General features: G+C 45.9%; 1 protein-coding gene across 2 annotated transcripts in view; it reads left to right on the plus strand.

Moving 5' to 3' along the window:
• Positions 1-13,617, plus strand: part of LOC147703367 (uncharacterized) — a 115,215-nt gene extending 101,598 nt beyond the window's left edge. Inside the window, exon 17 of one of the 2 annotated variants that reach the window (XM_086931807.1) lies at positions 13,483-13,617. In XM_086931807.1, coding sequence (XP_086787933.1) covers positions 13,483-13,563 — 81 coding nt within the window. In that variant the 3' untranslated portion in view covers positions 13,564-13,617. Of the gene's footprint in view, positions 1-4,267; positions 7,112-13,482 lie in introns of those variants that run through there. The other variant, XM_086931806.1, reaches the window with a different exon arrangement.
• The last annotated feature ends 3,614 nt before the right edge of the window (positions 13,618-17,231 follow it).

A 17,231-nucleotide genomic window follows, 5' to 3' on the forward strand; every position in this document is an offset into this window, starting at 1 on the left:
GGTGGAAGCGTGCACTGACAGCTGGTGGTGTGCGTGCCTGGTGAAAGCGTGCACTGATGGCTGGTGGTGTGTGTCTGGTGACAGTGTGCACTGACTGCTGGTGGTGTGTGTGTGCCTGGCGAAAGCATGCACTGACAGCTGGTGGTGTGTGTGTGTGCCTGGTGAAAGCGTGCTCTGACGTCTGGTGGTGTGTGCCAGGTGGAAGCAGGCACTGACGGCTGTTGGTGTTTGTGCCTGGTGAAAGCGTGCACTGTCGGCTGGTGGTGTTTGTGCCCGGTGAAAGTGTGCACTGACGACTGATGGCGTCTATGTCTGGTGAAAGTGTGCACTGACGGTGTGGTTGTGTGTAGGGTTGTGTGTGGTTGTATGTGTGGTTGTGGTTGTGTGTGTGGTTGTGTGTGTGGTTGTGTGGGTGTGTGTGTTGTTGTGTGTGTGGGGTTGTGTGTGTGGTTGTGTGGTTGGGTGTGGTTATGTGTATGTGTGGTTGTGTGTGTGGTTGTGTGTTTGTGGTTGTGTGTGTGTGGTTGTGTGTTTGTGGTTGTGTGTGTGAAGTTGTGTGCGTGTGTGGTTGGGTGTGTGTGGTTGGGTGTGTTTGAATGTGTGGTTGGGTGTGGTTGTGTGTTGGTGTATGTGTGTGTGTGGTTGTGTGTGTGGTTGTGTGTGTGGTTGTGTGGTTGTGCGTGAGGTTGTGTGTGTGGTTGTGTGTGTGTGTAGTTGTGTGTGTGTGTGTGTGTAGTTGTGTGTGTGTGTGGTTGTGTGTGTGGTTGTGGTTGTGTGTGTGTGGTTGTGTTTGTGGTTGTGTGTGGTTGTGTGTGTGATTGTGTGTGTTGTGTGTGTGTGGTTGTGTCTGTGGTTGTTTGTGGGGTTGTGTGTGTGTGTGGTTGTGTGTGTGTGTGTGTTTTTGGTTTTGTGTGTGGTTGTGTGTGTGTGGCTGTATGTGTGGTTGTGTGTGTGGTTGTGTGTGTGTGTGTGGCTGTGTGTGTGGTTGTGTGTGTGGTTGTGAGTGTGGTTGTGTGTGTGGTTGTGTGTGTGGTTGGGGTTGTGTGTGTGACAGTAATACTAAAAGCATCTCAAAATAAAGGAACATAAACATCGAGTTTGTGGAAAGAGAAAGCACGTTGTAAGTCAAACGGGCAGCAGCAAAGCATTGAAACCTCTTCGATTCAGATGGGTTGGTTCAGTGTTTTGCCCTAAAATAGCTGGGATTTTAGTTTCAGTGCGTGCACGTTTTAGAGAAGTGAACGTGGAGGCTTGCCCCTTGATAAAACAGCTGTATCAGCAGCTGCCTTTCGACCAGGTTTGTTTGCGATACACAGAACTGCTCAATAGCAATACAACGCAAGCAGTGTGGCAGACACTGGCGGGGTTAGTTTATGAAAAACCCAGCTACGCGGCAGAGACTGTAAATAGGCACGTTCATCGTGAGTGGAGGGGGGAAAGCCTCACAGTCCATTTAGCTCTGCTGAAGCTACTCTGTGCCTGAGGAGGTGACCGTTCCGGGTTAGCTTGGGTTCAGGTCAGGAGGCCCAGCGACACGATAAAGGGAACAGCCTTCTGTACTCAACTCTTTAAAGATGTGCTAGATTTGATTAAGACTCCACCAGGGCAAGGGGAGACTGAGAAGAGAGAGATAGTGAGGCCGGGAGGCAATTTGTTGGGAGGCAGAGTTCAGGGCACCAAATAATATAATCACTATAAAAAATACACATGCATTCAAGTGCAAGCTATAATGAGGTCAGAAAAGTATCTGAATATTAAGACTAGAATTTGAGAAAATAAAGCGGTCCGAAATGTACTTTAAAGTGCATGAAATAAAGCGGTCTGAAAACTGTCTGAATATTAGAGAAAATAAAGCAGCCTGAAATCTGTATTAAAGTTTGTTATGTTGTATATTTCTTTAAGTCCACGAGTGTCAGAATGTAGAATGGTATGATGTGTGGATTCTATGTTAGACAGTCATTCTGGATTGAGCTGTTGAGGTTGAAGACATCGCTTCCCTGGCTCCCAACTGTTATTACCTATTTATCTGCAAATAAATATATATCTTATCTACCTCTTTGATCTGGAATACTTCTCTACAAAGTTTGTGATATAAAGCGGTCAGAAAAGTGTCTTAATAGGAATACTTGTGTTAGAAAAATTAAAGTGGTCTGATATGGGTATGTAAGGTGCATAATATCATTGAAGAACAGAAAGCGGAGTTAAATGTGCTTTAATGGCCATACTGGTGATAGAGGAATTAACGTGCTTTGAACAACTTACATTGTAGGGCATAACTTGGTTATGAACATGCAGCGCTGAGAAATGTGCATTAAAGTGCACGTTGGTCATTTAAAGAATAAAGCGGCCTGGATGTGTCTTAATGTGAGTACTGGTATTACAGAAAATCAAGCGGTTTGAAAGGTGCTTTAAAGTGCGTGGGACAATGCGTTCTGAAAAGTGTCTCCATATAAATACTAGTATTAACAAGAATAAGCATCCTGAAAAATGAAACATAGTAAATGCTAGCATTAGAGATAGATACATGTGCATTGTTGTGAATGCTCGCTTTAAAAACAAGTCAATGTTAATTATTGGAGCCCATAAGGAGAGTAATTAAAATAGGGAGCAGCAGCCAGGATTATACATCGGGGACAGCTCGAAAGGACGACTTCCTCTCTGTCCTCGAGAAGAGAGGGGAGCACGGTGACATATCAGCTGTGCCAGCCTCCTATTTGCATATTCTCGAGCGCTTTGTGTAAAAATAAAGCATTAGCAGCTGTTAAGACATGCATTTTTAGCCGCTCCACGTGAATTCTAATGGCGCTGGAGGGTTTGAGAGAGGGGAGAGCTCCTCACGGTGTGAGCCAGGCACTGGCAAGGGCAGGGGAACAACAGCTTGGGAGGAGAGGGGAGATGTGGCCTGGGGCTGGCAGCGGAGGGAAGGGGTGCTTGCATCGGAGAGTGCCAGGGTCGGCACCGGGGAGGGGCGTGTAAAAGAGGTCAGTGGCACACCTACAAGGGTTGCATTAACTATTAATTGAGAGCTGAGGGGGGAGAGAGAGAGGGGGAAGGAGCGAGCGAAGGAGGGACTTGATGGAAGGCAGAAAGATAAAAGCGAGAGATGGATGCTCAGTTAAGCCTATTACCTGTGCCACGTTCTGGAAGAAAGATTCAGAAAGCTTATCAACATAGAGGCAGGACACTAAAGGCGGAGCTCCTTTATAAGGTCATGGAACTTCTTGTTGACTTGCAATATCCATTTAATATACAGCAGAGGGTATTGTATTCCTTATAATGCATGGTCACACCATCACCCTTCTAGCAAACCACTTACATCCTCTGTGACTTGCTCTCTCATGTTCATTGCAGACAAAAAAAAGCAGGATTTGTAGAGCGAAATTAAACTCACCAAAAAGCAGTTCGTAATTTTTATGAAAATAAATGTTGCCATAAATTTCTCCTTTCTGCTGCTCAATTGATCTTTTTACAAAACAATATCAGAAGAAGGAAAAGTGAGTTCCTAATTTCCTTGTTTAAACTGCATCTGTAATTATACTCCTTGATCTGCCTTTCACTTTGGCTTCTTGCTTTTTAAGTCAACTGTAATAACTTATTACAATTGAGCAGCTATGTCATTTCTTTATAACATGTGATTGGAGATGTCACAAGTACTGTTATAATAATGAAATTAGAGACAGACTTTTTTATACATGTATTATTACCACAATCAATAATCAGTCAGCCACCTAAGAAGCAATTATAGGGCAACACTGGAGAATAGGAGTGACGGCTGTCAATGGTCGTCCCAACTGCATCCATTTTCCACCCATTTTCCCCTTTCTGACGCTTCTCTCATACCTCTCTTCGTGCAGCATTTCCTTTATTTGTATCTCTCACTATTCTTTTTCACATCCAGGTCTTGTTATTTCTTTCTCCTTTGTCCTCTGACCTCATCAAACCTTGATTGTCTCCTCTGTCCGACAGTCCATACTGTCTCTCCATAACTCACTCATTTTAGTTCTCTACCCCTTTTTTCTGATGAACTTTCTTCACCCTCCATCTATTTTTTATTTTCCCACTTTCTTTAAACCTTCCTTTTTTTTACATTTTCTCTCAGTCTCCTTCTTGACATCCTCTTTCTCCTCCCCTCATCCTTTCCCTTCTCCTCTCTTCCTTACTTTTCTCTTCTATAGTCTTCCTTTCCTTTGCCTTCCTTCCCCTTCCTTATTCCTCTCTTCCACTAGCATTACTGCCCCTCTAACATTTCCTCTCTTTCCCTCTTCAGTATGTATCTGCCTCCTGGGACTGCACTATCAGGCTCTGGAACGCCTACAACTGCTCCCCCTCCAAAGCCCCGGTGGCCACAACCATGAGAACATTATGACGTCACTTTTTCTTGCTGTCTTCAACCTCGAAATCCCATCACTGAATGAACCACGAAGAACTGCAATGCAGTGGATAAAGAAGAGAAATGTCTCAGCGGGGCAAGTTTTCAGTCGAAGGTCCACCAAGGGATGGAATCTCCAACCTAAAGTCTGTGTGCAGGGTCTATCATGTGCAAATGCCCCTCAGTCTGTAGTTGAGTCCTGACTGTTGGGGAATCACTAGGACAGAAATCTTCAACCTTTTTTGCTGTGAACTAACTAGACAAAGTCTTTCAAAGTTGGGCCCCCCTTCAAACTTTTATGGCAAAAATAGGGGGGCAGTGTGACATTGCGGAGGGCAAGGAGTGAGGCTTAAGAGATCCTTTCAGGGGTACCTTTTCTGTAGCTTATAATCATGCTAAATGTGGGATCTATAAAAGAGGAAATATATCACACAAAAACACTACTCCTACAATTTTGGGTCCCAATTCAGCGGCTACACTAATCAGTCCATCCCCACCATGCCACCATCACTCCAATCTTGAAACAAACTCTTTGTCCCTTTCAGAAAAAAAATAACTCCCACATGTTACCCAACTCTTTGCAGCAAGAGTGCCCTCAGCATTAATGCCAACATGAAAAATGAGCCCCATACCTCTTTTGTAAAGTAAGATAGTAATAGTTGTGATCAGTGGGTCTCCCACATCCCTTGTCCCTAGAGCCACTGCGCTTGCTTCGCGAATTATAGTGACTGCCTCGGAAAGGAGGGAGTCTCCTCTGCCCTTGTTAGAAACAAAGACCCCTGTCTTACCTCATCCCCATCTCAGCCATCTCTCTAAGGTCAAGCAAAGGTGTATCCTCTGCTTCAGTTTTCTCCTGTCTTGAGCCATTGCTCCAAGGCTCAAAGCAAAAAAGCACAACAAGAGTGCATTGGGCCCTAATGCAAGCAATGAAGGCTAGTAAAACAGCCTAATTGAGGTTTAGGCCCCCCTTCACACCCCTGGGCCCCAGTGCCATTGCACATGCAGCACCAATGATACCTACAGTACTTCTGAGCTGGCTGTCCATTCTGCCCAGCATGAGGTCCAAAACAGACTGTCTGCCCCTTTGTGTAAAAGAAAAGCCCTGCATTTCACTCCACACCAATGGTAGCCTAATGCTAGTAAGGAAAATGGGCACCCACCTCCTGATAAGACAGCCATCAGTGGGGTGCAGTGGCCACTCACTACTCTCTCCCAGTGGCAATAACCCTGCACAACTCTCTTGAGAGAAAATCTGCACTGAGGTCTAAGAGGGCAGCATCTTTCGGGACCCACATGCTTGTGCTTGTTTACATTTTACAGAAACAGTTCACATACTTTTTGATTTTAAAAACACATCTCTGAATGGTTAATGTGGATCTTGATGTGCTTCTGGGTAAAAGGGAAGGAAGGGTCTGACTGGGCCCTTGCAGCACTATAAGTACACAACACTGTGTGAATCAGGATTCAATTCTGTGACTCTCTGCTCACACACACAGATACCTGCTGTGATGACATTAACCAATTGAGCTGTCCTAACGTAAAAGAGTGCTTTTCCCACCAATTAATCTAACTTGAATTTATTTTTAATGTGTGCATTTTTTATATACAGCTACTTGAAAGTGAAAAAAAAGACTCTCAAAGCACATTTGGGTCTTTTTAGCAACGTCTTTGACCCACCACCATGGCATCGATCACAGTTCCCACACTTCAACCTCTGCTTATCAATGAAGACAGCCCGGAAACATGCCAAATAAGCCAGATCAATGTACTTTCCTCATCAGTTTGGTAACCTACATTTGTATCCAGCTCTCATTCTGACATTTTATATTTTGGCAATACATTAATTTGTATTTTAAACAGTACAAAGGAAATATTTTTTTATTATTTTCATTTTTTCTTTTCTGTGTTTGTAAATAGGAACGAGCGCTGCCCGGAAGCTACTCTGCAATTTTATAACAATGCTTAGAATCAAGTTTTGATGAGTATGATGTGCCATTTACTGTAAAGGTCGAATTTAATCACGGCAGCTGTCCCAATGACCACTGGGGTGGGATTTTTGTGTGCATGCCCAATTGGGCAGGACTGATGATCATGAACTTTTATGTGACAAAGATATCATTATTTGCCATTTCAGGTTACACATTGATATTATGGTAACCATTAAGAGATGAAGTGCAGATGTATGGCTAAAATTTGCAGCATAATATTAACTCAAAAATATATCTAAGGGTGGTAGTATGATTAATATTATCACTGAAGGTACACAACTTCAATCTTATAACCAGTGGGATCGATTTTAATGGTAAAAAATGGCAGCATTAACTATTATATGTATTTGTAGTCCATTTGTAGATATTGTGTTTCCGTAATCACGGATCTGGCCATCATGAAATGCGGCTTATGAATGCCAAGATTGTATACTGTGGAAAATATACAGTTGCACTTGCACGTTATTTCATGAAATTGTTACAGAGGTAGAAGATGAGTAAACTTTCATAATGATAGCAATACTCACACTTGCGTTTAATTCGTAATGTATTAAGCCTTGTGAAAACAGAAAAACAACACTATAAGATGGTGCCCAAGTATCTGAGCTAGCAATGCACTTGTCCACTTTTTATGTTTACGCATGATTGTATGTAAAACGGATGTGAAACAATGCTCACCATACCGTGAACAAGCCGAAAGGTGAAATGCGTTGGTAGAGGGCTGTCTTTACTGCAATAAATGAAATTCAGCATCCTGGAGTGTCGTGGACTTCTTTTTGAATAAGGGAAGAATTGTCGTAATGTTGTGGATTGCAAAGGTTCAGGACCGCCACGTGACTAAGCCCCATACTACCAGACCTTTCTGAGATATATATATATATTTTTTTTTTCTTCTTTTTTTCACTGATAAAAACAAAGGTGTAAAGGGTCAGGTACGTGCAACCCCGAGGAAGAGGGGTCAGGACTCAGGGAAGTATGGTCTAACGAGGCAGAGTCAGGGAAAAGTGCTCTTAAAGATGGTTTTATTTTTAGATAAGCTTTACGCCTCTTAGCAGTCACACGTAATTTGGCAAAGTCCGAGGTCTCCGTCCTGACACCTCTCGTGAATCCGGAATACTCCAGAATGCAGTCCTTTAACTCGACCCTCGCGTTGGTTCAGAAGGCAGGTGGAGTCTTCAAGGTAACGTGGACTCGTCCGGAGGTGTCCCAGAAAATAAAGAGAAGAAAGGCACAATCACTGGTACGTCCGTACACGATTTGCCAGGGCCCGGGGAGTGAGGGAAACCAGTGCTCATTTAACTAAAGCCGTTCAATAGTGCTCGTGAGGGGGGAGGGAATCTATAGGCTGTACACTATTTACACCGGGTCTCTCAGCTTGCTCGCGTCGCTCCTCCCCACCCAGCCAGCCACAGAACCCCGTACCTTGTCCAGCCACGTTCCTCCCGTGGGACCGTGGCAGGGCGAAGCGCCAAATCGGTGGCCTCCTGGCTTGTCGCTCTCAGCTGGGCTCCGTCCTCGTTCTCTTCCTCCGCCTTCGCAACTCGACTCCGCTTCTCTCCGTCTCCACTCCAACACTCCTGTCGCCTCCAGGGAAACGCCGTCCGTCGTCTCCTTCTCCCTTCCGGCATTTGACTCCTCGATGCTTGCAGGGGGCGTGGTTACGCCGGCTCGCAGTCCACAGTTAAAGGGACCGTGTTCTTCTATCGGAGCATAGTGCCATACACTATCGGTCTCCTTCGTGCCCCAATCCTGCAGACCGGCTTCTTCAGACAGCGCAGGCATGGCAGGAGGGGACCGCGGGACAGCCGACCACCAATCCTCAGGTCCCGTAGCGGTGGCATCAGTCTGTATGAGGGTGACAGAAAGGGGGGTCAACGGTAGAGCAGACCATCCGTCTGCGGTTACAACGTTACTGTCATCATCCTGACCCGCCTCCCCATCACACACCTCCCCTCCTGGACTCTCCCGATCGGGGAGAGGTTGCACTCTGGACAGGTAGTCCGCATTCCCGTTGTCGTAACCCTTCTTGTGAACCACAGTAAAGGAAAACGGTTGGAGGGATAGAAACCACCTAAGGACCCTTTGATTGAGGGAACGGTTGCGGTACATCCACGTCAGTGGGGCATGGTCCGTGTGAAGGACAAAGGGGCGGCCCTCCAGATAATATTGCAGTTTTTCCACCGCCCACTTAATGGCGAGGCATTCACGTTCCACCGTGGAGTACTTTTGTTCCCTCGGGTATAGTTTCCTGCTCGTAAACAAGATAGGGTGCTCCACTCCGTCCCTGTCCGTCTGAGACAAGACAGCCCCAATGCCGGTTTCCGAGGCATCTGTGGCGAGTATGAAGGCTTTGGTAAAGTCCGGGGACATCAGAACGGGGGCCGATGTGATTGCTTCCTTCAATGACCGAAAGGCCTCCAAGGCCCCCTTGGGGGCGTTCTGGATCTCCCTGACCTTCACGTCTTTGCGTAGGAGGTTCGTCAAAGGAGTGGCCAGCTCAGCGAATCTGGGGATGAACCTCCGGTAATACCCGATCAGTCCTAAGAATGCGCGCAGCTCTCTTTTGTTGGTGGGGAAACCGGTGTCTCTAATGGCTCGGACTTTCTCGTCTTGGGGAGCGATGGTACCCTCGCCCAGCACGTACCCCAGATACTTGACTCTGGTGAAAGCCGCCCGGGACTTCCTCGCGTTGATGTGGAGGCCGGCTTCCTGCAGGGCCCTGAGGATGGCCTGTATGTGTCGTAGATGTTCATTCCAGGTTTTACTATGGACGACTATATCGTCTAGGTAGGCAGAGCAAAAGGTTGGGAAAGGCTTGAGTATGCGGTTCATAAGACGCTGGAAAGTGGCGGGGGCGCCATGAAGCCCAAAGGGGAGAACCTTGAACTCAAAAAGCCCTTCGTCCGTGATGAAGGCAGTCTTTTTCCGGTCTTCCATTCGAAGGGGTACTTGCCAGTACCCCTTGGTCAGATCGATGGTTGTGATGTAAACCGCATCCCCGAGCTTCTCGATTAATTCATCGACCCGGGGGATGGGGTACGCGTCAAAAGAGGATATTGTGTTCAAGGCCCGGAAGTCCATGCAAAAGCGCTTAGTGCCATCCGGCTTGGGCACCATGACTATTGGGGAGGCCCAGTTGCTGGTTGACGGTTGTATTACCCCTAACTCCAACATGTCTCTTACTTCCTGTCTTACTGCCTCCCTCCTGGCAGCGGGGATTCGGTATGGCCGCTGTCGCACTACCTTCCCTGGAACCGTCTCAATCCTATGTTCTACCAGGGTGGTTTTCCCCGGTAAATCCGAAAAGACAGTCGTAAAGGGGGTCAAGGTGGCATGTAGCTCCCGTTGTTGCTTGTCCGACAGTTCCGGATTAATGACTAGGTGACGTAGGGTGTTTTCCTCCGTCTGTTTATTCGGGATAGCCAAGTGAACCCTCTGAGGAGGTGGACCAATCCACTTTTTCAGGATATTTATGTGGTAGGTCTGAGTTTTTGCTGGGGAGAGTCTTAGCCTATATGTGGTCTCACCTATGGTGTCTACTACTTCATAAGGACCTTCCCACTCGGTTTTCTTCGTGACAGAGGGTAAAAGCACTAGAGCCCAATCACCTACTCTCATCTTTCGGAGCCGGGTCCCTCGGTCATAGGTCTTCTTTTGTTGTTTCTGTTTTTGTTCAAGGTTTGTATATGCCAGGCTGCGTAGTTTCCCCAGCTTGGACCTCAGTTGAGCTGTGTATTCCAAGGGGGTATTTTTCTCTATTTCTTCTTGCTCTTCCCACGCATCTTTCGTGATCTCCAGCAAGGTCCTAGGTATTCTTCCATATAGCAGCTCGAAAGCAGAATGACCCAGGCTGCTCTGTTTTTGGGCTCTGAGTACATACAGGGCTAATGGTAGTAGCCGGTCCCAGGCCGGGCCTTCGGAGGTTAGCATTTTCTTTAAGGTGTTTTTGAGGCTCTGATTGTACCTCTCTACGAGGCCGTCGGTCTGAGGGTGGTAGACCGAGGTTTTTAGATGACGTATTCCTAACGATTTACAGATTTCTTTCATGAGGCGGGATGTGAAGGGGGTTCCCTGGTCGGTAACTACCTCCTTCGGGAATCCCACCCTTGAAAACAGTTCCACGAACTTTTCCGCCACATTGGCGGTAGTGGGGGATTTCAGGGGGAAGGCCTCTATGTATCTGGTCGCGTAGTCCACTATTACAAGGGCGTACAACTGTCCTCGGGGGGTCTTTGGGAGGGGCCCTATGAGATCCATCCCTACCCTCTCGAAGGGTACCCCGATGATTGGCATGGGTTGTAGGGGGGCTGCCGGGGGCTTGTGGGAGTTCTTCTTCTGGCAGATCTCGCATTTACGACAGTATTCTTGTACGTCCCTGTATATCCCAGGCCAGTAGAAATGCCTGATAATGCTCTCTGTTGTCTTCTCCTTGCCCGCATGACCTGCCGTCAAATGCGCGTGTGCAAAGAAAAGCACTTGTTCTCGGAAGGATGTAGGTACCAAGAGTTGCAACTCCTTTCCACTCGCTGCCTCTCGGTACAGGAGCTCCCGTTTTATTACAAACCTAGGGTAGGAGATGCTGGAATCTTCCTGGGATGCCTGTGCCGCTTCCCACGCATTGTAGAGGGTCCGATCTTCTGCTTGTGCGAAGCGGAAGCTGCGATCTAGGACCCAGGGTTCCTCCGTGAGTAGAGTCGATCGTGCTGTCTGTTTTGACAGGGGTAAGTCGTATACAGTTCTCCTGAACAGGTCTAGGAAGCCCGGGTTGTCTACTCCCAAGATCATTTCCTCTGGTAGTGTTTTTAGTACTCCCACCCTCACGGAGCAAACCGGTTGGTTGTCAGCGGCAACGGACACCTGGGCCACAGGATACGGTCTGACGTCCCCGTGCACACACCTTATGTGTACTATGGCATCTCGGTCATATTGGTGGGGCAGGACATACTTCTCTTGTACCACCGACTGTCTACACCCGGAGTCCAGGAGGGCTTTAATACAAACCCCATTTACCCTCATACTTACATGAAATGAGGTTCCTAGCTCCGAGGAATAGAGGACAGCCTTCGGTAGGTACCCCACCTCCATAGGTTCCTCGGGAGGTCTTCTCCTGGGGCACAGGCGAGCAATGTGGCCCCACTCGCCACACTCAAAACATTGGGGACCCCGTGGTACCGGAGGCTCCATCCGAAGAGGTCGAGGCCTGAACGGCTCAAGAGCCGGTTTTGTCTTCTTGTCGCTCTTCATCAAGGACGGTTGTCTGGAGGCCTTTTCCGTTTCCCAACCCATGCCCCGTGGTTGCGCTCGGGCATAGTTGGCGGCCATCTCGATCGCCTGTTCTACTGTAAGCCCGGAGTGTTGCCTCAGCCACCTCTGGGTACCGTAGGGGAGTGCCTCCATAAACTGCTCCAGGTATATCTGGGCCAAGATCTCTTCTTTGGTACTGGTACCCGCCTTCAGCCACTTATCCGCCATCATCTTCAAGCGGAAGAAGAGGGTCTTTGGATTTTCTCCCGGTACCCCTTTTTCCTTGCGGAACCGGAGGCGGTAGGCTTCTGAATCAAGCCCTAGGTGATCAAGGATCACGTTCTTTATCACGGCATACGTAGCATTCCCCGCCGGATTCGCCACTTGATAGGCGAACTGGGCTTCCCCAGTTAAAAGCGGGGCTAGGAAGAAGGGCCACTTCTCCTCTGGCCACCCCAGCGCTCTGGCAGCCCGCTCGAAGTTCATCAAAAAGGCGTCCGGGTCTTCACCCTGTACGTATTTTTGCAGTGAGATGCCGGACGGGCTTGGCCCATGGCCTCTGTTCTCTAGGGTTACCGCCCCGGTGGGAGGGATCATGGTTTTCTGCATACTATCCATCTGAGCCGCTATAGTGTTCTTAAAGAGGTCTCTGTCAGCTTGTGCCGAGGTCATCTGGCGTTCCACAGCCCATTCCAGTTTTTCCTGTCCCTTTATCAAATGCTGTAATAGGGCGTCCATCTCGGTATCACAGGTGGACTGGGATGTTAATCCCACTTCTGACACCAGTTGTAAAGGGTCAGGTACGTGCAACCCCGAGGAAGAGGGGTCAGGACTCAGGGAAGTATGGTCTAACGAGGCAGAGTCAGGGAAAAGTGCTCTTAAAGATGGTTTTATTTTTAGATAAGCTTTACGCCTCTTAGCAGTCACACGTAATTTGGCAAAGTCCGAGGTCTCCGTCCTGACACCTCTCGTGAATCCGGAATACTCCAGAATGCAGTCCTTTAACTCGACCCTCGCGTTGGTTCAGAAGGCAGGTGGAGTCTTCAAGGTAACGTGGACTCGTCCGGAGGTGTCCCAGAAAATAAAGAGAAGAAAGGCACAATCACTGGTACGTCCGTACACGATTTGCCAGGGCCCGGGGAGTGAGGGAAACCAGTGCTCATTTAACTAAAGCCGTTCAATAGTGCTCGTGAGGGGGGAGGGAATCTATAGGCTGTACACTATTTACACCGGGTCTCTCAGCTTGCTCGCGTCGCTCCTCCCCACCCAGCCAGCCACAGAACCCCGTACCTTGTCCAGCCACGTTCCTCCCGTGGGACCGTGGCAGGGCGAAGCGCCAAATCGGTGGCCTCCTGGCTTGTCGCTCTCAGCTGGGCTCCGTCCTCGTTCTCTTCCTCCGCCTTCGCAACTCGACTCCGCTTCTCTCCGTCTCCACTCCAACACTCCTGTCGCCTCCAGGGAAACGCCGTCCGTCGTCTCCTTCTCCCTTCCGGCATTTGACTCCTCGATGCTTGCAGGGGGCGTGGTTACGCCGGCTCGCAGTCCACAGTTAAAGGGACCGTGTTCTTCTATCGGAGCATAGTGCCATACACTATCGGTCTCCTTCGTGCCCCAATCCTGCAGACCGGCTTCTTCAGACAGCGCAGGCATGGCAGGAGGGGACCGCGGGACAGCCGACCACCAATCCTCAGGTCCCGTAGCGGTGGCATCAGTCTGTATGAGGGTGACAGAAAGGGGGGTCAACGGTAGAGCAGACCATCCGTCTGCGGTTACAACGTTACTGTCATCATCCTGACCCGCCTCCCCGTCACAAAAGGTTAAAGTAATGTTATAGTTAGGTCAAATGTTCAATAACAACTTTTTGTTGTCTCTTCACTGTAGGAGCTCAATCAGTGGACGTCAACGCCCAGCATGCAGTTGGGCTGCAGGAGCAGCGCGAGGTGCCTTACACCTGTGAGGTGAAGGAGGGGCGAGTGGTCACGTGATAGGGAGTGGCCACAACTTTAAACATCAGAGTATTTGATCCCCGTGAACAAGAAGGACACATCTGAAACGGGCCCTGAAGAAAGACAATTAAAGTCTGAAACCCGTCTGCCTAGCGTTTCAGGGACCCTTTGCTTGCCTGTGCATTTTACATCAATAAAGCCGACTGTTTGTACCCCCGGAGCTGGTCACACTCTTTATTTTTTTGGAGAAGAGACTGGTGGTGATATATATATATATATATATATATATATATATATATATATATATATATATATATATATATATATATATATTACCTACTGGCAGTCGCCAGTAGGTATATATAGTTAGGATTTTTTCTCTATGGGATTTTTGAAAATTCTATGTCTAATAACTTTGGCGTTTGTGGACGGAATTGGCAGAAATTTTCAGGAAAATGGAACATTTTGTTTCTGAGCAGCCCCTGACAATTTGGGGGGGTTTCATCAAGGGGGGGCCGAGAAAAAAGGGGGGTCCCAAAACGCGTTTTTCCCATGTTAATTTCCATAGGGCGGTTGGCCTCACTTTTAGCTCGAACGGCAGAATGGATTTGCACGAAACTTGGCAAAATTGTAGGGACTGTTAGCCCGATGTGCCTTTGCTAGGTCTCAATATATGTGCTCCAGTGGATTTTGAGTAATTTAGGTTCAAAAAAAGATATATATCTGGGCGGAGCCTAACCACACATCTGATCTGATTGGCTGTCTGCACTTCATCCAAGAAGTGTTGGCAGCCATCTTGGGACCAATATACATGATAGCACCTCATTAAAAAGCATTGTAGTTAATAGAGGGTTTTAGGACTTTAGTTACATTATAAATCATTTGTTGATGGTACCATACTCGTTTTAGGAATTGTGGTGGGTTCTAAGGTGATTTTACCATGTGAAAAAACCTTCTGCTGTGATATCATGAATATTGTTTGAAAGAAAACTAATATCTCATGATTTTCCCACAGTGGTTTGGAAGGGGATCTATAAGCTAAACTGAAAGCATATTTTCTGTAAATTCACATTATCTTTCTCAGTCATGTGAAAATGAAGTCTGACATTCTCAGTAAAACATGTACATCCAACAAGGACAGAGACTGTCAGTTGATTCCTTTGTGTTCTACTGCAGCCTCCTAGAGTGTTCTAAAGAACAACTAGAGCGCTAACAGTCCTACTTATTACAAAGGTATGGCACACCTGAAGCCATCTTGATTGGAATAAAGTGGTAACTCTTAAAACATTTAATTTAAAAAGAAACAACATGAGGGGGTATATTTTGCCATAGAAAGTATGATTAGTGCTGCAGAATGAAAAATTAGGGCACATTTTGAGTGACTTCTCAAATCCTTTTCTATTTCATTAAAACATTCTGACATGCAGTCTCCCAAAATGGCCACCAGAGACAAAAGAGCCCAAATGTAGCCCAAATATCACCCAGATGTAGCCCAAGTATAGCCCAATGACAGAATGTCCCAGAGTGTTCTAAAGAACAACTAGAGCGCTAACAGTCCTACTTATTACAAAGGTATGGCACACCTGAAGCCATCTTGATTGGAATAAAGTGGTAACTCTTAAAACATTTAATTTAAAAAGAAACAACATGAGGGGGTATATTTTGCCATAGAAAGTATGATTAGTGCTGCAGAGTGAAAAATTAGGGCACATTTTGAGTGACTTCTCAAATCCTTTTCTATTTCATTAAAACATTCTGACATGCAGTCTCCCAAAATGGCCACCAGAGACAAAAGAGCCCAAATGTAGCCCAAATATCACCCAGATGTAGCCCAAGTATAGCCCAATGACAGAATGTCCCAGAGTGTTCTAAAGAACAACTAGAGCGCTAACAGTCCTACTTATTACAAAGGTATAGCACACCTGGAGCCATCGTGATGGGAATAAAGTGGTAACTCTTAAAACATTTAATTTAAAATGGAACAAAATGAGGGGGTATATTATGCAATAGAAGGTATTATTAGTGCTGCAGAAAGAAAAATTAGGGCACATTTTGAGTGACTTTTCAAATCCTCTTCTATTTCATTAAAAAATTCTGACATGCAGTCTCCCAAAATGGCCACCAGAGACAAAAGAGCCCAAATGTAGCCCAAATATCACCCAGATGTAGCCCAAGTATAGCCCAATGACAGAATGTCCCAGAGTGTTCTAAAGAACAACTAGAGCGCTAACAGTCCTACTTATTACAAAGGTATGGCACACCTGAAGCCATCTTGATTGGAATAAAGTGGTAACTCTTAAAACATTTAATTTAAAAAGGAACAAAATGAGGGGGTATATTTTGCCATATGAATTATGATTAGTTCTGCAGAAAGAAAAATTAGGGCACATTTTGAGTGACTTCTCAAACCCTCTTCAATTTCATTAAAATATTCTGACATACAGTCTCCCAAGATGGCCACCAGAGACAAAAGAGCCTAAATGTAGCCCAAATATCACCCAGATATACCCCAAGTATAGCCCAATGACAGAATGTCCCAGAGTGTTCTAAAGAACAACTAGAGCGCTAACAGTCTCACTTATGACAAAAGTATGGCACACCAGAAGCCATCTTGATTGGAATGAAGTGGTAAGTCTGAAAACACTCAATTTAAAAAGGAACAACATGAGGGGGTTAATTTTGCCATAGAAAGTATGATTAGTGCTTCAGAAAGAAAAATTAGGGATCATTTTGAGTGACTTCTCAAATCCTCTTCTATTTCATTAAAAAAATTCTGACATGCAGACTGAAACATGCACTTTGAATACCAGCAGCAGACGTCCCTGGTGAGCAGTAGCTTTACTACAGTGATCTAATGTGCAACTAGAGTGCTAACATTCAGAATTTATGGCAAATGTGTGACACATCTCAATGCCTTCTTGATGGAACCAAAGTAAACAAGCATTGAAAATGCAATAGATCTCGCCCTCGTTTAAGTTAAAGCCATTCTGTTTGTAATGAGGTGGCTTTTTAGCTTTGCTTTTATTAGTGTTTTTTCAACTTTCATGTAAATAACATGCATCTGTATGCATATAAGTATATGTATGCATGCATTTATGTTTGTATTTATATAGATATACAGATGATATATGTTTATATATGTATGTATATATATATATTCACTGAAAAAACCATAGGTTATAGACCATATATAGTTAGGAATTAGCATTTACAAAACCTTGAAAATTCACTGAAAAAACCATAGGTTATAGACCATATATAGTTAGGAATTAGCATTTACAAAACCTTGAAAATTCACTGAAAAAACCATAGGTTATAGACCATATATAGTTAGGAATTCGCATTTACAAAACCTTATTTTACTCACACAAAACCATTGAAATTCCATATATAGTTAGTTGCACTAACTATATATCGCGCACCCGCAATCCACTGCTGATGATGTCACATATTACATCATTCATGACATGGTCAGTGACATCACTGATGACATCGCTGATGACATCTCAAATGACATCACTGATGACATCACTGATGACAACATCCAGTGACTGTATGTTTCTGTAAAGTTAAAATATGTCTTACATATTGAAGAATGAGTGGATGTATAAGTGTCTGGATGAAGAATGTGTCTCACTGAGTGCATGGGTTAGTGACTAAACTGTCTTAATTTGTGCATCATTA

Source organism: Lissotriton vulgaris, chromosome 7 (assembly GCF_964263255.1).
Source record: "Lissotriton vulgaris chromosome 7, aLisVul1.2, whole genome shotgun sequence".
NCBI lineage: Eukaryota > Metazoa > Chordata > Amphibia > Caudata > Salamandridae > Lissotriton > Lissotriton vulgaris.